The sequence below is a fragment of the Nansenia antarctica genome, assembly GCF_963989245.1.
Source record: "Nansenia antarctica genome assembly, chromosome: 1".
Lineage (NCBI taxonomy): Eukaryota > Metazoa > Chordata > Actinopteri > Argentiniformes > Microstomatidae > Nansenia > Nansenia antarctica.
This window is the reverse complement of record NC_137674.1, coordinates 5,003,845-5,030,112: the sequence shown is the minus strand read 5'-3', so window position 1 is coordinate 5,030,112 and position 26,268 is coordinate 5,003,845. Positions and strand designations below refer to the sequence as shown.

General features: G+C 43.2%; 1 protein-coding gene across 4 annotated transcripts in view; it reads right to left on the bottom strand.

Moving 5' to 3' along the window:
• Nucleotides 1–26,268, bottom strand: part of macrod2 (mono-ADP ribosylhydrolase 2) — a 540,574-nt gene that overhangs the window by 305,913 nt on the left and 208,393 nt on the right. For all 4 annotated transcript variants that reach the window (XM_080536433.1, XM_080536435.1, XM_080536434.1 and 1 more), the window contains exon 5: nucleotides 23,027–23,143. In XM_080536433.1, coding sequence (XP_080392559.1) covers nucleotides 23,027–23,143 — 117 coding nt within the window. The remainder of the gene's footprint in view (nucleotides 1–23,026; nucleotides 23,144–26,268) is intronic.

The following is a 26,268-nucleotide window of genomic DNA, read 5'->3' as shown; positions in this document are numbered from 1 at the left end:
GAGGCACAACCCGAGAGCTTCCTGACAGGCTGTATCACTGCCTGGTACGGGAACTGCACTGCACTGCCAGAGGCACAGCCGCCGCATGGAGTTCTGACATCAACGTGTCTCATACCTGGGAACTATCTGTTTTGTATTTTTTTAATATAAGCTGGTAAAGGAATAGATTATTGTCCTTATTTTAAAGTGTTTGCTTGATTAACTAAATTGATTGACTAAATAATTAAATGAAGATTATAAAAACCCATCCTTTTAATATTGCCTTTAAATTACAAAATAATTAAATTAAGATTACATAATGATTAAAGCACTTTGAGCTGCAACGTTTGCAGGAAAAGCGCTATACAAATAAAGTCATTATTATTATTATTATTATTATTATTATTATTATTATTATTATTATTATTATTATTATTATTATTATTATTATTAATACCCACAGCAGTGGTGGAAATTGTTACATATTCAATGGAATCAGTTGTATGTTTTCCAAATGAAACTCTTGGGGTTTTGTTATAACTGTTGACCATCACTGTCCAGTCACTAGATCTGTCTCTTATAGCTGAAGAAGCGAGTGGCAGCTGCTGGACTGAAAAAATGTGACACTTTAAATAACGTGAAAAAATACTATTGTGCAATATGACAACCCTAGTTGACTATCTGTACAGTATAGTACAGTGGATTGTGTACATAGCCTTTATTTATGTAAACCAGCTCCTTACCTTCTTGTGATTTGTTTTTCTAAAAAAAAATATTTATTTTTTTTTCCTTTCCTAACACCAGGGGAGCCACCCCTCCTAAATGTCGTTGTTTGGTACCTGTACTGTAGCAATGACAATAAAGACCATTCATTCATTCATTCATTCATTCATTCATTCATTCATTCATTCATTCATTCATTCATTCACAAAAAAGAAACATTTGAATATACTTGAAGAATAATAGCAATATGACTTCATAATAACCACATGATGCATCAAACCGCTTTGAGTGCTACATAGCAAAACAACTACTACTAAGTTGAATGCAAAGTGAGTTCAGATACATAATTCTTGCATAATTAACGTCTGGGTAAATTCATTCCAACACAGGTTATTTTGAGACAGAGAAGAACAGAATGTAATTGTGTGTCGTGTATAATTACATCTGACACAAATTATAAGTAGTACAGTTCATGTAAACAAAGGAAAAGAGAAGAAAAACAACAAACAAGTGCTTGATAGCCAAGCTGAAAAAAACGTCCCTCTGGTACACTGGTTTCACAGGCCTGGGGAACTCCTTACATGGTTGGGTGAACAGAGAAGAGCATTCCTCTCTGTATCATGAAGCATAGGATGTTTCTCCAGATATAGTTTGTCTCAGCGGACTCATAACACAAGCGGGCCTAAGGGCAGAACCCTAAAAAGGCCCAGAGGAAAGGTCTAACATGGCCGTTAAAGAGAAGTTAGCAAAGCTAACGAGTATCACAATAACAGCTGTTTAAAGTAGCAATAGAGCCTGCTACTGTCTGTGCACAATAATGTTTATGGAAAGTAACAATCAGCACGTTCTCGCACAAAACAGCATTGCTGGTCATTCGGGCGTGAAGAAGACATGACCGTATTTTGAGACGTTTATTTTGGCCTAGGTTAAAGCGTGATGTGTCTTGACGCTTATATCAAAATGTGTCATACCTGCCAGCTAACTGGTAAACCAAACCAGATTCTGAAACCTGTGCTTCTGTTTCCTATTCCTGCATTCAGCCAGCCATTTGAATACCTGATTAGTGATTGCGTTGGCCCGCTGCCTCGCCCTTAGATTGGATGCACGGATGCTGGTCCGAAAAGAAGGAAAGGTAGTCAACTTTGATGTGTGAATTTATCTAAGCCCTCTTACGCTCATCTGAGTGAACCTGTGCAGTGCATGCCTGTAGGGGATGTCAACACTAGAACAGCCGTGCCTTTTTTATCGAATATAAGAGCCGCCCTCTTTACCATGGTAAGCTGCTATTTACACACTTAGCCTTAGCCTTAAATTAGCCTGCCTCCTACACAGACAAACAGCAAAAGAGCTTTATACTAGCTTATCCTGATGTGATTTTGAAAATGTAAGGATACTGGGTGGTAGAACACACATATCTAGGAAAGGTCATGAAAGGAGGGTCCTGAAATTTGATCGAGAGCAAAGATATAACAACATGCCTACTCACAGGGTCAAATGACCCCACCCCGTGGCTGTTCTGGTGTTAAGCCTGTTCTTTCAGCAGTCGCTGTTGGAACACCGTTCTCTCCCGGTCCTGCAGTGGCGGGGCGGGGCGAGGGGGAGGCAGTTGGTCCGGAGGTTTCTGTGTTACTGGGTCGGTTGAACAATTCTGGGTTGTCGGCTGCTTTGGATGACCTGTTGGGGTGTCTGCCTGTTGTTAGCAGGCTTGCTGGGGTGGTTGATTTGGTCCAGAGTTGTTCATCTTTGTTTTCAGATACACCCGAACGCAAACTAACCTGACGGAGCGCGTCATCGACGTTGGCGATGCAGAGACCATCCGTCAACGTTTCTAGCCTGTCTCGTTTGATAAGTGTGCCAGAGGGAAACATAAATAGAGACGTGTTTTTAAAAAAAAGAAATGTTTGAAGAACAGAACATACAGTAAAACGAAATGTTGAGCACGCGTTTGTTTTTGCGTGTTATGCTCTGCCCTAGTCTGTTCTTCTAGTTGCCTGCCCATGAGAGTGGGTCAGCTCCTCTGCCCTCTTCTCTCCTTCCTTAAATTGCTTCCTAGGGCCCTTGGTTTGCTGAGGTTGGGGGAGAGATGGAGGGCGGTTTGGGCTGCCTGGATTGGTGGGGCTTGAGGGACGGCTGGGGTTGGGTATGTGCACTTGGTATTTGTTTTGTTACATTTGTTGTATATTTATTTTGGATATTTTTTGGGTGGAACTGGTTTTGGGTCCCTTTATGGGGGGTGGGGGGGGATGACGTCTGTTCAGGCTTTCTCTCTCATGCTCTTGGCCTAATCAATAATTGCCTACACCTGGTGGTCGGGCTATAAGAGCAGGCGCGCTTCATTCCCTGGGTGACCTCTCTCCACGTGGACATTGTTTTGTTGTGGCATTATTTTACACCCTACAACATCCTGCATTCATACGTACACACATCCACTGACTCACACTACTGATTACTGACAGACAGTACACCTCATTCTCGTTTTGTAAGTATTATCTTTACCTAAGTTAATAAATATGATGTTATTTCACTGATTCTGACGTGTGGTCTCTCCCCTTCTTGTCTCGATCCATGACCAGGGGTCGTGACACCTTAAAGTAATTGTTCGATTTCAAATCCAAACATCTGGAGTGTAACTAGAGCAAAAAGAAAATAAAGTGCTTCACTGTTCTATTACTATACTCACACAGGGAGCTACGTAAGTAGCTGTGTGTCTTGAGGCCTTTAGATCTCTGCCTGGAACACCATTACCCATTCCATGTCCCTCCTCACAGGCTCGGGGGCCTGGTGGCACACACAGGTGACAGAATCAGGAAGAAATTGTGAAAAAATAATTGGAAGGTCAGATTTGATAATGGCCACTCCAGCGAAAAAAACAAGCTCTTAATTGGTGCGAGGGCTGTTTGGTTGAGTTTTTCAAGGTAAAGTGTGAAAGCACTCATTATCTCCTTCGCTTTTACGGGGCTGCAGTCGCCTCGCAGGCCGAGACAGAGACATATTCCACCCAGGTTCCCACTGTTGAGCCGCGGCTCTGCTCCCTGACTCAAGAGAGACAAGACACTCTACCCTAATGAGCCATTCAAAGACCATTATAATGTAACATACATTCAACTAGTGGCTTGGACAAGAGAAAAAGGTGGTAAGCTGCTGGAGACGGGCCAGCAGATGAATCAATACAGGGGAATTATGTGCTGCGGGAGAGGAAGAGAGTGAATAACAAATAGTGTTTACTATTTTGAGGGTTTCGCAATTTTTCCATTCGCAATTAACTACGTCTACATAACACAGCGTGCGATACGAAATGCACCTCTTTCATTAAAGTCGGTTAGACTCCACGTCTATCTGTCCAAACTAATCAGTTTGCCACTCTAGTATGTGACCGCAACACAGGATTGAGAACACGAGGCTGTCTCTCTCTCTCTGACTCTAAATCCCACTAAAGCCCCCTTATCACCTGAGAGAAGTGGGAACAGGGAGAGGGAGTGAGCTCCACATGGCAGAGTGGGTGACACACTCCTGGAGGAGTCCTTTCATCAGAAGAGAACACCAAGCCTCTGACTCTGACCCCGCCATCTGGGAGAACAGCTGATACTAATGAGGGATGGCTCCTTCTCCCCTGGCACTGAAATACACACTGCTCCCATTGTGTTACACTGTCCCCTTGCCACCCCCAGGAGTCACACACACACACACACACACACACACACACACACACACACACACACACACTCACACACACACACACTCACACTCACACTCACACTCACACAGAAACGCACACACACACCCACAAACAAACACAGAAACACTCACACAGAAACGCACACGCACACACACACTCGCACAAACACACCCACAAACAAACACAGGAACACACACACACACACACACGCACACACACACACACACACACACACACACACACACACAGAAACACACACACACACACACACACACACACACACAACCCCCCACCCCACACACACACACACACATACATCTCTACTGGTTTAGACAACTAGCAGTCTAGTTAACAATGGCAGGGCACAAGTTGTGTTGGCTGAACCACTCTCGAAAGACACAGCCAGGGAGAGAAGTGGAGGGTGTCTAGAGGATAAGGGATATTTTTTATAGTTTTTTTCTCTGAGAAGTCGGGGTCAGACGGGGCTAATTAGTCTGCACCCCCTCAAATTTCTGCCCCAGGATATTAATGAAGTGATCCATAAGAAAGCAGCTGCTCGCCCCCCGCCCCCCCCCACACACACACACACATACACTTAGGAAGGGCTGCACTGTGCCAAGGAAGAAGCTCACATGACTCCCAGAGAGGGCATGACAGCTCACAATCGATGGCTCGGAGCATCGGGAGTGTATGTGTGTGGGGGTGTGGGGTGCAGCTGCGTGTGTATCACCATGCCAGGAGAGGGTGACAACCGCCTGGCTTTCCAACCCCATGCCTTGTGAAATAACATTTCACATTTCACAGGGAAGACAGTTGTTAAAGCCCCAGTCGTTACAGGGGCGGTTGTGTTGCCCCCTCCCCCCCATCCACCCTCCCACCCTCCCGAGTCTTTGTGCTCTATTCATATGTACCATATTGCATAGGCTCATTAAAGGCTCTTCATTTGCAGTCGTACTCTGAAGCTTATGCCAGAGGCAACATGCTGCTCTGCCGTTCCTGCAAAACGCCTCCTGCAGTACATCAAATATGAGACAGTGTATGGGCTGGTTGTCAACAACACAACCCTGACGGTACATGGTAATTATCACACAATGAACATTACACAACGAACAGCTCTTTGATCTGTCAGGTTAACGTTTCGAGCCACACAGGGTTCAGTAATATTAAAGTAAGTCAGCTTGTACTACGAACATTATACGATCGCTTTCTAAACAAACACAGACGTTGTCAAGCTAAATTTGTAGGTTTGAACGAATGAACCCGGTGACGTTTCCGAGATGGAGTGCGTTTAAAAGTATTACCCTGACATCTGATGACATTAATGAAACAGGATCAGACTCCTCCGTGTGAGGGTTTGTCCTTGGATGAGTTGTTCTCTTAAGGGTTTGACGCCTCCTGCTTGGAGCAGCTTCCTAAATGCAGAGGTGACATTTAGCTCTCTGAGGTTCTCAAGTCTTTGGAGATACATTTTGGCTGACATATTTTCAGTAATGTCTCTGACAGCATGCACCTGTATCCTGCACACACACACACACACACACACACACACACACACACACACACACACACACACACACACACACACACACACACACACACAGCTTGAGTGCAAAGGGACAGAGGGGGCAGAAGTCCAGTGGGTAGGAGTACTGCAGATGAATCGTGGTACCTCCTTGAGGTCAATGAATGAATAGAGAACACAGTCACAACAAAGCTGGTCCACATCTATTGATTAAGTCTGTCATTCACCAGGAAGACGGGTTTCAGATGACATAATGTATTCCGTTTTCAAACCACAGTAATTGTTTAGAGTTTCAGAAAAATATGTTATGTCACCTAAGGTCATGTGTCAGTTTGCTAAACAGGGAAACAGAGCCAGTTGGTAAATAAGACGGTTGGTAGGCAAACTGGTAGTAGTCGCTCTATGAGTAGAGGGCTGCAAGGGATTTTCCTGGATGCACAGTGTCCAGGTTTTTTACCTTTGCATGCTCTGTCGTCATGTGAAGCGCATTGAGTCACATCTTGTGAGAAATGCGCTATACAAATAAAACTTGACGGCTGTGGCGCAGGAGGTAGAGCTGCCGTCTAATGATCGCAAGGTTGGCGGTGGTTCGAGCCCCGGCTGGCCACATGTTGAAGTGTCCTTGGGCAAGACACTGAACCCCAAATTGCTCCCAGTGAGTGGGCCGGCACCTTGCATGGTAGCTTGCCGCCATTGGTGTGGGAATGTGTGTGTGAATGGGTGGGCTGCTCCGATTTATCGGCCACCGATTTAAATCGGCCGATTTCACTCCAAATGACTCGATCGGTGATCGGCAAAAATGGCCGATCGCAAAAACCGTTTTTTTTTTTTTTTTTTTTTTTTTTCTGGGGAAGACAGATAACTGAACAGAAAACATAGGAGGACGTAACAGTATGTAAACCATGAAGGCCACGTTTATGATGTCTTTTATACAGCCATATCGACTGACTTGGGCTTCAGGCCCTAACTGGGTGATAGGCCAGACTTTTACTATGCCATAAAAATGGGTCTGCGTTTGCTTGGTGCCTAATGGATCAAAACTTTTGTCTAAAAAGCAAAAAATATGTAGGCTATCCAGTCAGTAGGCCTACAGTTATGTATTTTTTTTAAAATTGGTATCGGTATCGGTTGATCTTGAGGGAAAAAATCGGTGATCGGTATCGGCCCCAAAAATCCAGATCGGAGCATCCCTAGAGGACGTTGTAAAGCGCTTTGGATAAAGGCGCTATATAAGTCAGTCCATTTACCATTTGATTTGATAGGTGTTATTTGCAGAGAACACACTAAGCTGGGACTATCTAACCATGAATCTGTCTGTGGCTCTCGTGTTTCACCAGGAAGCAGTTCATCACAAGCATCATTACTGGACGATCTCGGCTAAACCCTGTTTCCATGTTCTCGACGGCGGTCTTTTGATCATCCGGTGAGTTCCAATCACTCTGTAAACAATGGTCACTGGCACCCAGTAACGAAGCGTTTTACAGCAGTCATGTCGTCCTCCGCCAGGAGCACCTCCATTACTCCGAGGCGTCAGAAACATGACTCCTTCCTCCTTTCATCTCTTAATGAACAGCCCGACTCGAGCTCCCCGCTTCCTTTTCTGTCTGTTTTTAAGTCTCACCTGTTTCTTACTGTCGTCGACGCTAGCACGGTATTCCAGCGAAAGCGCTGATGGGTGTGTTAACCCGTGTAGGGCTCTGATTTCCTTGTAAGCAGTGTTGCAGCTGTGGCTTATGGGTAATTTAACACTATTGATTATGAGGTCTGCAGTGACAATAATGAGGCCAGAGATCAACGGTGTTAAATGCAAAAGTGATGGTGACAGCAGCTCTGTTCTAATCACGTTACACGTCTGCTAATATCATTATCCGGCATGTGTGTAATATGTCGAATCTACAGTGTTAAAACCATCCCTGTGCATCGTCGTCGGTATTATCTGCTTCCCTTCTGCATGTTTTGCCAAGCTGTTGATACCCACGTTCACCGAGGGTATTGACATTCAGCTCGAAGCCCACAGCACTGAGTGGAGTCCTGGGTGTTACACATGAATTATGCATGCGCTGACGCCAGGGTGCTGAGCAACACTAGTGCCATCATAATTGAAACAATTGAAAAGACAATACCTGCTGGGTCAATAATTACACAGCAGCACCTAATCCGGGCACCCCCCCCCCCACACACACCCACACCACCACACGCTTGGAGGGGACCTTTACACCTCCTGCTCCCCTGCCCACACCACCACACGCTTGGAGGGGACCGTTACACCTCCTGCTCCCCTGCCCACACCGCCACACGCTTGGAGGGGACCGTTACACCTCCTGCTCCCCTGCCCACACCCCCACACGTGTGGTGGGGACCTTTACACCTCCTGCCCCCCTGCCCACACGGAGGGTGGGGACCTTAACACCCATCACTTGGCCCCCGGGCCCCCTGCCCACACCACCGCGCACGTGGAGGGGACCTTTACAACCATCCCGTGGCCCCCCCCCACCCACACCCACACCCCCACACGTGTGGAGAGGATGGATGAATACGGAAAAGAAAAACATCCAGTAGAGCACTGTGTGAGTGGCAGAGCAAAAAGGACAGGAGCCATTTCTCCTTTCGCCCCCACCTGTGCATGTGCCTGCACCTAACTGTGTATCTATGGAAGCTACATACAGAAGGTTGCAACTGAAGCTATACTTGTACTACAATCTTTTACTCAGTAATAATAAACATGGGTGTTTACCATGACAATATTGCATTTTTCAATGACTGATTAATAATGTGTAGGTTTCTTTGTGGCCTTGCTGCAGAACATACAAAATAGTAGTATTATGAATGAAGTGATTATGGTGGGTGATTTTAACACCGTTGTAGACAACAACATGGACAGGGAGGGATCTGTAGAAAGGTCAAATGTACCACCCCCCCAGAGGGGAATGCCTTGAGGTGTCACATCTGTGATGTCATGAGTTGGGTTCAACGAGATGAATGATGATTGGCTGGTCCTTATCAATGGCTCCTGGTTTCAATGCTGTGGTATTCAGGACGGTATAAAGGTGGAGGTGTGAGGATAGTTTGTGGTAGGTCTTAGGTCCCGGGGTTCTGTGAGTGAGGTCACCTTTGTTCCTGGGTGCTGTTGTTGTTGTTGTCTTCATGTTGTAAGTGTGTAAGTGTCAGTGTGTTGTAATGATGTCTGTCTCTCTCTCTCTCTCTCTCTCTCTCTCTCTCTCTCTCTCTCTCTCTCTCTCTCTCTCTCTCTCTCTCTCTCTCTCTCTCTCCACACAGTGATGATACATTTGAGTCAGATTATCAACATAGTGTTTTGCTATGAAGTGAACATTAACTAGAAATGTCTGCAAAATATAATAGACGGAAACGGATTGTAGTAAAATTCGGCTCTACAGATCACACAATAAAATGTATCAGGCAAAAGCTCACGGTCCTATAAAACATTTAATGGCCTCATTAGACCTTGTTAATAATTCACAACGAGTGAGACACACCTGGCGAAGATTAAACCAGGCCAGTAGGTTAGTCTACGTCTTAGTTTCTTTCAAACTAGTCAGTTCAATTACTGTACAACAACTACAATTAGGGGCGCTTAGGTGGCGCAGCGGACGTAACCGCAGGGTTCCCGGTTCGATTCCGGCCACGGGCATATCCTTCCTGCCATATCTCTAATATCTCTATCACAACAACAACAAATATGAGTGGGGCTGGCCCACTCAGAAACAAATAAGTTAAAAAAACAACTACAATTAGTTACAAAATGCACTCAGACCATAATTGTATCTGAATAAATATGATTACCTCTGAATATAAGAGAGGCCCTGGATACTGGAAACTCAACCAGCTACTTTTAGAAGATAAGGTTTTGATTGAGGCTACTATGACTTTTATAGAGGATTTTTTCCCATCGAAATGTAGGAACAGCACACCCTCTGGTAGTATGGGAAACTATCTAAAAACTATCTAGAAACACACTGGGTGACTGAAAGATCAACGTCCAAAAATAAACTATGATCCTTGAAATGTCTAAAAGGATGGGAACAACTAGGTCTTGGAGAAGGATGGGGATAATGCTGGGGAGTTGTGGGGTGGGCGGACGGGCGGTGGGGCGTCTGTGGGGTCCCTGGGTGCCGGCCCCCCACGCCTGGTGGTCTGATCTTGACCCAGTTACGACCTCATTACACTGATGATAACTGATGATAACTGATGAAAAAACGATGTATTATATAAAATAAAATAAACATTTCTTTCTAATTGAATAATAATAATAATAATAATAATAATAATAATAATAATAATAAAGTAGTATTAGTTCCCTGAAGAAGGAGGGGGGGGGGTGGCAGGCCCTCCCAAAAAAAGAAAAACAGGGTACTTTCTCAGAATACTGTCACTTTGCATTAACTACAGCACCTGACATTATTCATGAATGTGTCTAGCTCTAGGTCTGTGGAAAGAGGGAGGCTATCGATCCACTTTTCCACCCCTCCACTTTCATAAATCCACACTCTCAGGACTACCAACAGATCCATGACATTCACTGGTCTCCAGGCCAAAACAGCAGCTCAAGGTGATCAACATAAAACTGCTGGCCCCTGGGATGTCTTTCACCTTGGGCTGGGTTTCTATCAGCCCTGGGAGGAGAGGCAGCATGACAGCACACACACAATCAGCAGCATCTACGGCAAACACTTGTAGGTGGGCACCATGGATACACCACCTTTATGGAACACAAACCATGTTCCAAATCGATTGTATTCCAAACGTATACGACACACACACAGTAACTCTGTAATCTAACCTCACCATGTGGGTTTATCTTAGAATTGTATAACAAAACAAAGTGGTCACTAATTAGGGAAGTGTTATACGGTTAGATAGACAAAATGTGTCTAATTACCCAATCTGCAACAACAACAAAAATGTATGGAAGGGCGTATCCAGTATAATGTCATGTTTCTATTTAAAAGGTACTCAAGACAATCTAGACATGAATGCGACTAACACTCCCCTACCATTATGGTATCGAAAAAAAGTTTTTATTTGCATTTTTTTATAGAGTCTCATTTCCACATTTCTCAAAGTGTTGCTGCCCCTGAAAGCACACAGAGGCTCCTGTGTATCGGCCTGCTTCCCCATTAGGCTTTATAGGGGAGCCTTATGCACTTTTATTGGAGGGTTAATGGTTTTTAAAGACCAGAGCGCAGGTCTAAATCCACAACATTAAACCCGGGCAATGGTACCCTGGGATATGCTGAGGTCACATGATTATGTGAGCGCGGAGTACAGTGTACTCTGTAACCTAAAACCACACTCGCTAACTACAGCGCATACCTCCCCCGTACCACGACATAATTGTGAATTTAGAGGAGAGATACAGAAAAAGATAAAAACATGTCAAGAATTTAAGTCTTAAAAGCTTAAGGGGTGGAAGTAACTACAGCAATTTAGTGGAAGGGACATGGAGGACCAGGGAGAGTGTATTTAGACAGGCTGTATTCATGCATAATTAGCTATGAACTAGCACAACAGGAGTCTGCTGCTCCCCGTTCTTAATTAGTTTATATCCAGTCTTGATGAGGGGTAAACAAAGGCAACATGAATTTCATTGGCACTTAACTTCCCTTCTCTCTCTCAAACATCCACCGCTGTAAAAGACAGTGTAGACACGTTGTTACTACCCATAATTGTAATAAATGTTCCATATGAAATTAGTGGCAATGCTGTGTACTGGTCTTATCCCTATGTCAGGCTACCTGCAACTCTATGAGTGTCAATGATACTGTGTGATACCTCGTGAGTTCTCTCTACCTAACAGACCCTGCAAATGAATAATGATAATAATAATAATAATAATAATAATAATAATAACAACAATAATAATAATAACAATAACACTAATAATTATTATTATTAACAAAAATTACATTGCATAACATGCAATAACATGATATAATTTTCCTTCACCAAAATAAAAAAAATACTCCTTGCCACATACAGTAATACATGTGTGTGTGTGTGTGTGTGTGTGTGTGTGTGTGTGTGTGTGTGTGTGTGTGTGTGTGTGTGTGTGTGTGTGTCTGCTTGTGTGTTTGTGTGTTGGTGTGAGCGTGTATGTCAGCCATCGGTGCGTGATGAGGCAGAGACAGCTCTCATTAAGCCCTGGTGTTTCCAGACAGATGGGAGCTCTGTGAGGAGAAAAGGCAGGCCTGCATTAGGGATGACGTCACATTCCACCTCAAACCTGACCTTCCCAGAGTCCACCCTCTCCTGATGCATCACATCATCCAGGGGTTCAGAAACCACCACCCCCCCATTCCCCACCCCCCATTCTACACACCCCACCTCAGCAGAGTAACCCGCCCTGCCACCCAGGCTGTACCTTCCCCTGCACCCCATTACTCTAAAGCCCCCCCCCCCCCCCCCCCCCCCCCTCTCTCTCTCTATTTTCCTTTGACCATTTCTGGGTGAAACCACCACCACCGCTCTCTCTCTCTTTTTCTCTTTGTGTTTACCTGACCAATCGTGATGCCATCCCCCCTCCCCTCGTTTCCCAGTGATGGATGACCGTTGGTCGTCTCGCTGACAGCCAGGCAGCTGATGCCACATAATTACAGTATCACCGTTTAGGCAAAATTAACAAATTACAGCAGTCCTCAGGAGGCCAGAGAGACTGACAGCCCAGCCAACAAAAGAAACACAAATATCCAACAGAAAAAGAAGAGAAAGCTGCGCTTGGGCCGCCGAGGCTGAGCAGCAACATTTTAGGTAGCTATAAGAGTTGAGAAAACATTGCTTTCAGCCAATGAGAAGGCTGAGAGGCTGTTGATTAGTGTCTAGGAGCAGAGGCGATTTCTCATTCATGATAATGCTGCAAAGCATCTGGCCTCTTCTTGATGCACATAGATATAGATATATATTTTTCAATACTTTTTAATATACAGTAAATCAGTCCCTAATCTCCCAGACCGTACTTCCTTGGCCTGCAGAAACGATCCCCCAGAAGATATTCCATTGGAGACGATGCTGTGCAATTGTCACGTTAAACGCCAGAAAATCAAACACACTTTATGAGGTCCCAGACAAAACAAGAAAAAGAATAATGGCTTCAGTGTCTGGGGGAGCCTTTCTTTGTGGTCAACGTCCTCTGGTCATTGGACTGTGGGTGAGGTGACATTTATGATGTGTGGGCTAACAGTTAGCAGTTGTGCAGTCCGGTGTAGACTTAGCACTGTGGTAAAGTGGCTGAGGCTATGAAGGCCCACCAGGGCAGTAGAGTGGCCGACCTGATTAGCTCCACAGCAACAAAGGTTCTCTTTCACACCCAAGCTTTGAGTACAATTAATGGGAAAAGAAGAAAGTTGCAATGATTACATTACATATTTTTGAATCCCTCCTGTGGACTTATTTATTAGTCAGTATAATATTACTTTTGTTCCAAAAACTATTCTGCTAAATACAAGGCTGACCATGGCCACACTCATCAAAAATGTAATTGAACCTCAACAACTCAACCCGTACATGACTCAACACATCATTTCTCAAGCCTATTATTTTATAATCCTCATGGTAAAAATACTACCTTACAGCTACAGCCTCTGTCAAGCCATGCAACTTGATTTATCAATGGTCAGGATTCAAGAAATATAATTCTAATGAATACGTAAATTGTTCAAACATCACATAAAATGTGTTTTCTTCTTGTTTCAAACAGTAAATAATGTTTTGGTAAGTGCAGAATGTTTTGGTAAGTGCAACAAAACCTGATCGCAAATCCAACTGTGGTGTTTTGACTTGTTTTTAGCACCCACCAATCTACGACCCTGGCTCGTCAGAAACATGTGCAACAATGTACTCTATCCAACAAAAAACCCACACATTTTGGCTTAATAAAGGAATCAGACACATTATAATATATTACGTTTCCCAGATGGAACAGGCCGAAAAACACTTAAGTAAAAAAAAAAAAACTAAAATCAACTCATTAGAATTGGGCCGGCCTCTGCAAATCTGCATGTGTCAACCCTGCCGTTTCTAAGGACAGGGCGGAGAACGGTGTGACAAACTCACTCGGCAGAATGATAATGTTTCAGGGGGTAATTTAATCAGAATGAGCTGTGTGTCAGTCACTAATAGTGGGTACTTTGCTGTGATTTATCTCTGTTTGCTGAGTGGAGAGAGAGAGTAACAGACGGGCCAGTCCCTCAGATTAAATAGGGCATGAGAGAGATTTCTCATGTTATCGCGGAGAGGAATTTATCACATGCTAATTATTAGCATTATTAGTCCAGGTGCAGTTACTGTAAATACCAGAGACTGGCATCTGGAGGTTAGGCGATGAGGAGGAATACGATGATTGAATCGACCTTGAGAAAACTCACATAAACAGAGTTAAGTATCACAATCACAATCTCTCCGCCGCTGGTGTTTCCAGAATTGATTAATCATTTCATGGAAATCATACGTACTGGGTGTGAATTTAAATCACAGAACGCATAGTTAGCTGCTATGATTTTGAAATACTGGAGTCACAATAATTCTACTCACAAAGCGTAAGCCTCAATCCTAGACAGGAGGAGTGATAAAAGGAAAAGTGCCCGGCCAGAGGAAACAGTCTGGGTCCACTCCAAACACTTAAAGAAAAGTTACCACACAGTTTTAGATTACAGAGTAATCAAATCCCTGCAAGCGTCCTGATGCTGTATGGATAACACACTTTCCCTTTGCGCTATCAGAGCAGGCTGGGTGGAGGCAATACTGCAAAGCCCGAAATCTATAAACCCAAAACAGATAAGCTAAAGGAGAAAACAGTTCAGTGTGAATTACAATGAGAACCTGTTACTGTACCTTGGCTCTTCCTGTGGAAGAACTAGTCAGACACTAACAATAGTAGAGTATCTAAACAAGATGCAATAGACAAAACAAACTGAGGGAGACAAAAACATTTAACAAGGATACATAGCATAGTCTGTGCAAATATATATCATTTTCTTTTCATGCAAAATGCCCAACAAGTACATTCATGACTTGCGGCAATGGTTGCCTTGACTCACATTTTCGTAGTAAACAAGAATAGGAGAAAAAAAATATAGGGTACCGTTCTCATGACACCTATTATTGGGGAAAAGTAAATGTTGCCCCTAATTTTTTTTGCATCAAGTATAATTCGTTATTTAAAGCATATGCTCAGAAAAGGGATAAAAGAAAATAGAAGCAAAACAATAAACTGCAGCAAAGGGTTTGAACTGTCAATCTAAAACAGCCCAAGGGGGGAAAACAAAACTGAGTAAAAGATTTAAGATGAAATTGGAGAATAAAAACTCCCCCTTTTCTCCCTGTCTATCTAAATGTTCCTCTGGGACATCCACTTTCCCTGGCAGACCTCTGAGTTGAACTGTGAATGTGATAAAGGTCTACAGTGACAGCCTGGGCGTAATAGTGCAAAAGCACATTAAAGTACAATAAAGAAGGTATTTGCTTTTGTATATTGTTTTGTTTCCTTAAGGGCTCTGCACACAGCGTGCGATTTCTGTTGCGCGTCAACATTCCATTTTGAAGTTTGAATGGAAGTCTATGAGAACATCGCATTTCAACACACACGGCCCCGATTTTAATCGCACGGCGAAAATTCGATTCCATTCATTTTGAATGGGAAAAAGCACAAATTTGACAGTGCGACAAAACTCGCACGCCGTGTGCTTTGTCCCATTCAAAATGAATGGAATCGAATTTTCGCCGTGCGATTAAAATCGGGGCCGTGTGTGTTGAAATGCGATGTTCTCATAGACTTCCATTCAAACTTCAAAATGGAATGTTGACGCGCAACAGAAATCGCACGCTGTGTGCAGAGCCCTTTACACTCACCTTGAGCAACATCACCTCCAACCTGGTTCCCACCTTACCAGAGTTGAGCAGAGCAGAGGTGAACAGTTTCAAACGTAGAGTTCTCATTCTAGTGAGCAGTGGCTCGAAACATCTCAATGAGCATGGAGGAGAAACATACTCATGTTTATAGTTTAGCCATATAAACGGATTTGAATCAGATTATGACAAAACAACGAACATAAACTTCAAAGGCAAGGTCAATTCAACCAAAAAAGAAGGAATAGATTTGTGTTTGTGCAATGATTTAATAATCTACCCAAGCTTTTGATGTTGTTATTTTATTTTTAATTCAGCCCATTTATGACCACGCACCAAATGTATTTTTAAGTGAAATGATCCAATGATTAATATTTAATCAAGCCTTTTGTAAATGATCTCTCTCTCTCTCTCTCTCTCTCTCTCTCTCTCTCTCTCTCTCTCTCTCTCTCTCTCTCTCTTGCTCAGAAGCTGTAATTGTATCTTCAATCATGAATACATTGATGCAACAGACAAAAAGACTGTCACAACTCCAAATGTAAAAATAAAAACTTTAATTTAAAGATCTAGTATGTCGATACGAGCCTTAAAATAGTGCTAAAATGTCCAAAATCTGTAGCAATCAAAACTAGTTCATACCTGTTGGTACCTGTACTGTAGCAATGACAAATAAATTCCATTCCATATGATGAAGAACATTCAGTAAAGAGAGCTGTTTGGATCCAAACAAAGCACTTTCTACAATATGGTGTCAAGGTCGACCACTGGCCTTCCCATACACACAGTAGTTTACATTTCCTTTGTTCACAAGGACATGTACAGGTTTGCCGCTATAAGAAACATTTAGCATACTTTATGTACCTTTTAAAATTGTCAATGTGGCCATAGAGGACAGCGATGTGCAAATGGCATGCTGCACCTTTAAAGCCTCTAACTCGCAACTCTTGAACACATTCTCAAGCATATGTTCAATAACTGTATAGGTCGCTGACTTCCCTAACCCCAAGTCTTATCTCAAGTTTATCATCAGTGTTTATACAGATGAGCAACATGTCTAACATACAGCAGGGGGCAAATAGACAATGTCCTTATCAGATTGATGTTACAGAGACAGTTTTATTCAGGACCCTTACGCTAGGCGGATAATTACTGTCATTGAATAATAATCCTCGGCCGGCCCACAGTAATCAGTCCCACATGTGCACTCTTAAAGGGGCGGCTCATTTGCCACTGCGAGTCACAGCACAAACTGCTTGGCGGGGACTAATGGAGGGCAATTTTCTTGTCTGAAATAGAAAAAAACCCTCTAAATGACTGGGTTTAGGTTGTCATTTGCCACAATACGTCACATCTCCAAACAAGGAAAACTCTGTAATTTCAGATCATTACTTTGAGCCACTTCCCTCAGGCAACAAAAAGGGGGCTCTTCCTTTGGGTATTAAGCCGTTGTCCAGAACATGAGAAAGCATTTAATTCCCTCACCGGTGGTTTCACTTTCTCCTTTCTTATAATTTCCATATTAGATCAAGTGATCTAATTTACCACCTTCATGTCCTGGAAAGATTGTGATTGTCTTCAAGTTTGAAGTCAATTGGTTAGAGTTTTCACATTCTCTCAATATTCCTTGGACGGACTTTCATGACGCAATGTGTCTATCCAAACCACAATACAATCACATACTGTAAAATCAGAATACCGGTACATAGTAAAGGCACAGTATTTGAGATTACTAGGTGTGCATTCTTGTTGAGAGATTTCAAAGCTTAAGGGCACTGCGGTGGCTGGGATCAGAAAGCATGTTTCCTCATTTAAACCTGTGTTAAACTTCTTCCATCTGGCCAAATTGAGACTTGAGAATGAATTTTGGACAGTGATTTCAGTTTCTGTAATGTCCTAGTATGATACTGTATGTAGTCTTGTCCCTGGAGCCACTTGTATTATTATAATTTTAAATTCCACAAGCATAATAATATCGCCAATAGAATTTAGGCTGGTGCCACCAATTAGATATTGCTACGAATCAAAATATCAGCCCCCATAAATGGCATTGTCCGAGTTTGTTGCACCCCTCACCATCTCTCATAGGAATCCATTAGAGTTCAGTAGTTAGCAGTATCCAGATAAATACCGTGCGTTTTATCAATGGAGATTACCTCTCTGCTGAAGTGAACATGGAAGATCTCAGAAGCACAGAGAGAAAGCTATCGAGAGGAGAGTGCTCTGAACCGGCTTCATCAGTCCTTCGGACACAATCATAACATTCATTTCTCCCACTGAGCTCATGACCATATTAGAGCAATATCATTATCTCAGACCTCAGCGTACAGAAAAGGGCTCTTGGTTATCTCATCACAAAAGTTATTTCATCATATCATTTATATTACATTACATTTTTGGCATTTAGCAGACGCCTTTTATCCAAAGTGACTTCCAATAAATACATTTGACTAGTAAGTGAATCATCTATCCACCAGTCACAGGTTTGGACGTCTCTTACAGTTCAGGTTGGTCATGGGGATCTGTGTAATAGCTCAAATATCTGACAATACCTCTGACAATATCAAGACACCACTGTTATACAAACTGCACAACAACACAAATAAAAATATGTTGCACGGCTCAACTTAGTGCAGCCCCATACTCTAGCTAATAGCGGGACCCGGAGAAAGCACTGCTAAGGGTGTATGTACAGTATGTACTGTGTGAGCACAGTGGGAGGCCAACGCTACTCTAAAGACCTCCTTTTGAGAAAAAGAGAGACCTTGCCCTTGAGAACAATGTTCTGCTTACGTCTGGTAGGAAAACCAGAGCCACTAGCTAAAATGGATCCTGAAAAGACTGAATGAAAAGACTACAATCCTCGGGGAGATAGACATACAGTATTTCCCAGAACAAATTAGAAAAAGCTGCTCTGGCAAAATTAGAAAGGGAGAAAGCCCACGTTGGAAACACTTGACTTTGCCAAGACTTAAACAGTAAACGGACCATCTGCCTCTCTAACAGAATTGTGAAGAACCCCACCATCTGCACACATACAATACATCAGCTATACATTTACATACATACAGTGTACATGTGTGTTTGTGTGTGTGTGTGTGTGTGTGTGTGTGTGTCTGTGTGAGAGAGAGAGAGAGAGAGAGAGAGAGAGAGAGGGGGGGGGGGGGGGGGGGGGAGACGGAGATTGAGAGGGACAGAGGTAGTGTGTGCCATGCTCACAGACAAAAAAATTCCCCTATCATCAACCATGGGAATTGTTGTTTATGTTGTTTCTGTCTTTTGGGGGGAAAGTTGGACTTCAAGATACTACTGTAGCCCTGATGTCTATTTCATAATAATATGAACAAAGCTACACCACATAGCAAAAGTATGTTTTGTAAAGTAAGAAAAGAGTTTCAAGAACAGTTCAAATGTAAATGTGTGTGTGTGAGGATCGTGTGTAGTTTGGCCCTGTCGGGGTGTGATTAGATGTGTGTGATGCTGCAGTTTGATGCATGTTGGGATTATGCATGGTGGTTAACTCCAGATGAATGCAGGGTGACCTAGGTGCCTTCTGGTGTAATCACTCAGCCAGCCCGTGGCCAGCACTGCCCATGTGTTTCAATTAACCCCACAGTTTTAAATCATTAGTCTAATAAACCAACACTAAGACACTGAAATACAATATGTGTAGAAAGTACACCAGGGAGGGCATGTTCAATCGGGGGGACCAACATGTCAATATTAGCCTGGGAAGAAGCACATAACTGCATGTAAAACTAAATGCATCTAAATGGAACTAAATCTAAGACTACAATTCCCATGATGCTTAGTCACTAGGTGCATTGGCTAAATCGAGTGATGTTGTTTGAACCATTAAAAACACTAAATTAACTTGTCTGCTTCATGCCTGAAGAAGGTCTATGACCGAAAGCTCGCAATAAACTATGTTTTTTTTGCACAGTGTTTGAGTGTGTGGATGCTGTTATTTTGCACTCTATGAAAACTAAATGCATGAAATTCCTTGTCTATGTTCACTCATTGGCCCGTATAGAATAGCCAACTGTAATATACTGTCGGTGCGTCCATATTGCGGGCACAATGGGAAGTACGAATCAGAAGGAGCGGTGCATGATGGGATGCGCTGGATGGAGCTTGCTCAGCACGCTGAGGGTGAAGTCACTATTTTGGACTAATGGTAAGGTACAACATATGCCACACCAATCACCCATCGCATGCCAGGCAAGCAAAATCAAGCATGTCTAAAGACTCTCATGACGATCAAAATAAATGCAGTTGTGGTTTGGGAGTTGTAATTAGCTTTGTTCATTTTAATACTAGAACAGCCATGAGGGGTCATTTGACCTGTGAGTAAAGACATCTTTGCACTCGATCTTTGAGTAAAGATATCTTTGCACTCGATCAAATTTCAGAACCCTCCTTTCAGAACCCTCCTTTCATGACTTTTCCTAGATATGTGCGTTCTACCACCCAGTATCCTTACATTTTCAAAATCACATCAGGATAAGCTAGTATAAAGCTATTTTGCCGTTTTTCTGTGTAGGAAGCAGGCCAATTTCCAAGCGGCCAACTAGTGGCCATTTTGTGTAAATAGCAGCTTGAGCATTGTAAAGAGGCGGCTCTTTTCGTCTGTAAAAAAAGGCACGGCTGTTCTAGTGTTAATAGCTTTTATGAGATGTAATATGGAACACACTTTATAGATAAGTTAGTATTATTAACATAACGAGATCACTCTGTGGTAAAGCGGTAATGACAGCCTCAGAAGGTTTGCATTGGAGGAGACAAACTTAATGAGTCACCCAAGGATAATTAATGAAAAGAACAACAGATCTAAACGTCGTGTTGACTTATGGATGAAGTCAGCTCTAGTCAAAAAGCCTCCAATTCACAGAGGGATGTGAAATAGCTGTCAATTTCCAAGAGCAGTCAAGAGTGACAATCGTGATGATGACAGTGATGAGAAGCAGAGAATCAGAAGATAAAAAGGTTGTTGTGAGTGAGATAGCTCTGGTTCCTTGGCAGAGGAGAAGTGTCATATAAAAGAGAAAACTGACAAGTCTCTTTTCAATCAAGCCTTACGTTTTCCCCTCACAGTTACACACTCATGTACAGAGAATGTGTTTATAGATCACTAAGGCCTGGACTACACGTATATGGATATATATCTATATAGATTTATATAGATATATACAGTATATATATTTATTTATTTTTAAGTTATTTTTTCCGAGTGGGGCAGTCCCACTCATATTTTTCACTTTTATTGACAGTTACAGTGAAGTAGACAGGAAGGATGGGTGACAGAATGAGGAGGGATGACATGCATGTCCCCGGGCCGGAATCGAACCGGGGACCCTGCGGTTACATGGTCAGCGCTTAACCCGCTACGCCACCTAAGCGCCCCTGGATATTTTTTTAAGCGGATGTTTTTGTCCTCGTTTAAAAAAAAACTCTGGCCACACTACAAAATATCTCTGTCCATATGGCCAAAACTGAACACGATCTGTCAAATACAAAGTTGTAATCAAACAGTGGCAGTGACTCAAAACGTAAACAGACCAAACTCTTTGAAACAGACAGAAAAGAAAAGTACAAAACAGACAGAAAAGCAAGTTATGGCGACCAAGAAGAAAGCAAAAACTGATTATTTTGTGTGGACCGACAATGGAGTTGAGCCATTGTTGCTGTTGACAACCGTTTTGCTGAATGTGCATGTGTGAACGGCTTGACACTTGACGATTACGTCACTGCATCAACACCAAATCCGTTTAACATAACCACACTGATCCACTCAATCGGATATTTTTTTATTTCTTCTCTTTTTTATCCGTTAAGAGAAATCTCAGTTTATGTGAGTGAAAACGCTGTGTTTGTATGGTTGAGAAGCCCAATTGTACAAAAATAATTTGCGTTTAGAAAAAAATATCCAAAAACATGTAGTCCAGGCCTAAAAGAGAATTTCAGTGTCCACGGTCCATGCTTCCAGGTTATGATATGACATAGCAGGTTATTAAACTGTCTGAGTGTTGGCCTAGCAGACAGTGGAGCAAACATGTGCTGTCCACAATAATGAGTCACGTATGATCTGTTTAGGTGGATTGATATATTTGAGACATATAAAACACAATTTGTCCTTTGTTTTAATTTGCTCTCCTCTCTTGACTGTCTGGTGTGTGAACCCTTCAGGGAAACCCTTCCGCTACCACTGGGTTGTTTCATTTTACAAAACCGGACCCAATGACATTATTGTTTTCCTGGGCATTTTTCCAGCTTTGTTTGGAATAGTGTTTATGACAGCTTTTTAAGATTGGCTGGTGCATTACAAATAAATACTCGCCCACCCACACACACACAAATCCATAAACACACGCGCACGCACGCACGCACGCACACACGCACGCACGCACGCACACACACACACACACACACACACACACACACACACACACACACACACACACACACACACACACACACACACACACACACACACACACACACACACACACACATATTACAGCCAACTACTATCCTAATACAGAGCTCCTTTTGCACACCTTTTGCACACCCATGCACCCACACAGGCACAGACACACATCTGTGTGCAGCATGTTCTACATCCACTTGTATATCTGATCGAAACCAAAACAACATCCCATGTAGCTCCCTCCTCCAGACATTTACATCATGACATTCTTCATAACTCATGCCAATAAGAGTTATGTGATGTGTTAATGGAATAAATCAGGGATGAAATATCAATCAAATTACTATCTAATAGTTCCCTTAATGTCTTTGTTTGTGTGCAGATGGCACCTTCAACTATCCGCATAGCATGCACTCATCATAATAATAATTATCCTCCTAATACCAAGACTTAATCAATCAGTCATGTCTGTTCATAACTAATAAACCATGATTAAGTGATTTTCATATTGAAAAACTGGACATTAAACACGGGACTTTCTGACAGGATACATCAGCCCCCGTTGTGATTTGTATGTTGTGAGGCGGTGGTGGAATTCACAATGTCACTTTAGTCATGATTGTGTAGGCATCGTTGCTATTTATATTTACTAGAAGGATTACGTGATCTTCATGTAGCTGGTGGAAAGAGCAACCCTCATTGGCGACAATGTTGTTCAACTCTGATAATGATATTTTACATTTACATCGAAACGTTCCCGTTGTTGTCATTGATGTTAATGTGTGCACATATCGACGTTGGTCATACTGGTTTCCATGTTCTGTATTGGGATCACAGTACTCACATTTAGCAGGCAGATCGTAGCCGCAGGTGATCTTGGCGTTGCCAGTTTCACAACCGTTTAGCGTGTGGCATTCGTCATACAGACAGGATCCTGCCGCTTTGTGAATACAGCCGTCGACTAAAACAGAAGAAAAACAGACACACACACAGGTAAGTCGAACTGAAGACAAACATCCACAAACATTGCTCTACATATTCGCCATACGCACACAATCTACACAACACATCTCAAATCAGCATGGTAAAGAGAGCCTGTTTCTGTATAAACCTACTCTCCTGAACACTGTGTTGATTTGTTTGTCCCTTGTTTGACTTTGAAGATGCTTCGTATGTTTAACCTGTATTATCCTAAGTGGCTTATGGTTCTGAGGGTTGTTTCCCTTGGCCACTGCAGCTGAGGACTTTGTTGCTTGTAAATATTGACAGAGTATGAGTGAGAAATTAGCTGTTTGTATCGCATAACGACCCCCCGCCCCCCCCCCCCCCCCCCACACACACACACACAGGATACATATAAGGCCTCTTCCTGTAATCCTTCTCTCTGCTGTCATTAGTTAGGTACCCTCAACTGTATTTTCCGCGCCTCTGCTCTGGGATGTTTCATTGTTTGTCATGTCCCCTGCGGTAAGTGTGTGATGATGTGGATCTGTGTTCTGATTCTGTCGGCATCCATGTTGATGTGTGTCCTGGTTCTGCCTGGTCTCTGGGCCCCCCCCCCCCCCCCTCCGCCCCCCGCCCCCTACGGTTTTAATTTCGGCGGGTTAAGGCCGCGATGGGCTTGATTGATGGTACGTCTTACATGAGATGACAGAGAGATAGAAATCCAAATTATCCGTCTCCGAAAGCCTGACACTCCTCCAAGAGTGTGTTATCAATCACACTGAAACATCATAAAATCCGCCTCAAGTTGTCTTGTAAAAATCCTCACGAGCCATTAGAGAACAACACACTCGTGAAGAGGAGGATGAGGAAAAGGAGGAAATGGACAAACAGGCGTGAATGTTTTTTTGGGGTTTTTGCTCTCTACACCTATTCCTCTGTCATCGACCTACACTAAACTGGAGCGTACGGCTCATTCAATCGGTCACCAGAGCAGGAAGTGTGGAGGGTTAGGGGACTGAGGGGTTTACACCAGTGTTGCTGTATTACATACAGAGAAAGGATCAAAAAAACTTTGAGAAACTAACCAATCATCAACACCCAGAGAGTGTTTAAACACTCTAAATTTGATGTCACGAGTGCTGTAATCAGATAAATACAATTTGGCAGATATAACCTGATTGAAGTGCTTCCAAAGCATTGGTCACATCTCAGAAATAAAGTGGACCTCCTTTTATTAAGATGAAAATATCCACTCACTTCCAATCTGACAAATATGTACGTGTTGACAAGAGATGGTCTGTTTCAACTCCTTTTCCATTTGCCAGGGATGAGTCAAAGAGAACAGCTGGGTGGAAGATTTCTCTAGCTCTATCCATCATCTTTAATGGACTGAGGGACAGCCAGTTGACAGAGACTGATCCTGATGGCTTTTTGAAAAAGTAACATGAGTTTGAGAGGGATAAAGACAGATATGGAATCCACTCTCAGGGAATTTATACTGCTAGACAGTGAATGTGTTGTGTGAAAAATGAATGCATTCGGAATAATTACAATACCGTATGAGTCCATCTTCATTGTTGCTAAACGAAATGAGACGCTAACAAATCATCTAGCTGGCGAAGGTACAATACGACCGTGTTTCACTGTAATGTACTTTTATTATAAAACGCTACAGTCAAAGGTTAACAGCTGTTTTCAAAATAAACGGATACAATAATGTGTATTATGATTGTGTTACTCCCACATACAAGTAAGATACCTCCTTGTATAACACATCTGAACGCCCTCTTCATTTGGGTTTCATTCCTTAAAATAACATAAATAACATATTCTTTCACATATGGGCAGATTGGTAAGGCGTACAGAGGTTAGAAATGTGTTTGTGCAAACACTAACCATGTAAGTGTTTTCTTTTATTATTATAATAAAGTGAGCATATACTCAATTAACATATCAACATAGTTTATTCTCATAGTTGCTCCACCCTCTCTCTCTCTCCCCCTCTCTCTCTCTCTCCCCCTCTCTCTCTCCCCCCCCCTCTCTCTCTCCGTCTCCCTCCCCGCCCTCCCTCTCTCTCTCCCCCTCCCTCTCTCTCTCTCCCTCCCACCCCCCCTCTCTCTCTCCCTCCCTCCCCCCCTCCAACTCCTCTCCTGACTTAACTAGACAGTAAACTTCTATCTCTTCTTAGCTCACCTTGTGCAGGTGCATGTTTCCCCCCAGGGGCCCAGTAAAGCCCTGCCACGGACGACAGAACACAGCCCTCCTCCATCCTCCTCTACCACCACTCTTCCCACAGGAAACAAACCCTCATCCCTAGACACATCCCCTCTCTGTGGAACATCACTGTCAGGCCTGGGTAATCCATTACCCATGACCACTCTGGCAGCCCAGCAGTGTTGTATGGGAACATCTCACACTAGCTACTATGGAACTGCACAAGCCGGAGGGGCTTGGGTGGGAATCAGATAGGATTCTCTATGCTCTTGAGAATAGATGTTTCAGCTGAACGATTTGAGTGTGATTTTTTTTTTAAAGATGATAACACATAAAGAGCCCCTAAAACCGGGCCCTGTGTTTGTGGTGGTCTGTGATGTGGCTCCTGCACGCCTCTCCTGGGCTCCTGGTAGTGTGACGGAGCCTCCCGTCTCAGGCAGAGTGATGATCTCCTAGCCTGGAGCTTTGCCCACAGTAGTGCCCGTAAACAGGGAGAGAAAAATGCTGAGCATATTTTAGCCGATTGCCCAGGACCGCGCGATTTTTACCGTCACAGATTTTAATTCACCTGCTTTACTTCACGGAATGGGTGGAGAGTACCACAGGTGCATGCCAGGTAGACTGTGTGTGTGTGTGTGTGTGTGTGTCTGCCTGTGCGTGTGTGTGTGTGTGTGTGTATGTTTGTGTGCGTGCGTGCATGTGTGTGTGTGTGTGTGTGTGTCTGCCTGTGCGTGTGTGTGTGTGTGTGTGCGTGTGTGTGTGTGTGTGTGCGTGTGTCTGCCTGTGCGTGTGTGTGTGTGAGTGTGTGTGTGTGTGTTTGTGTGCCTGTGCGTGTGCGCGTGTGCGTGTGCGTGTGTGTGTGTGTGTAATACCTCATCTCTGCCAATCCCAACTCTTTAATTGAAAATTGATGCTAAGCTGGTACTC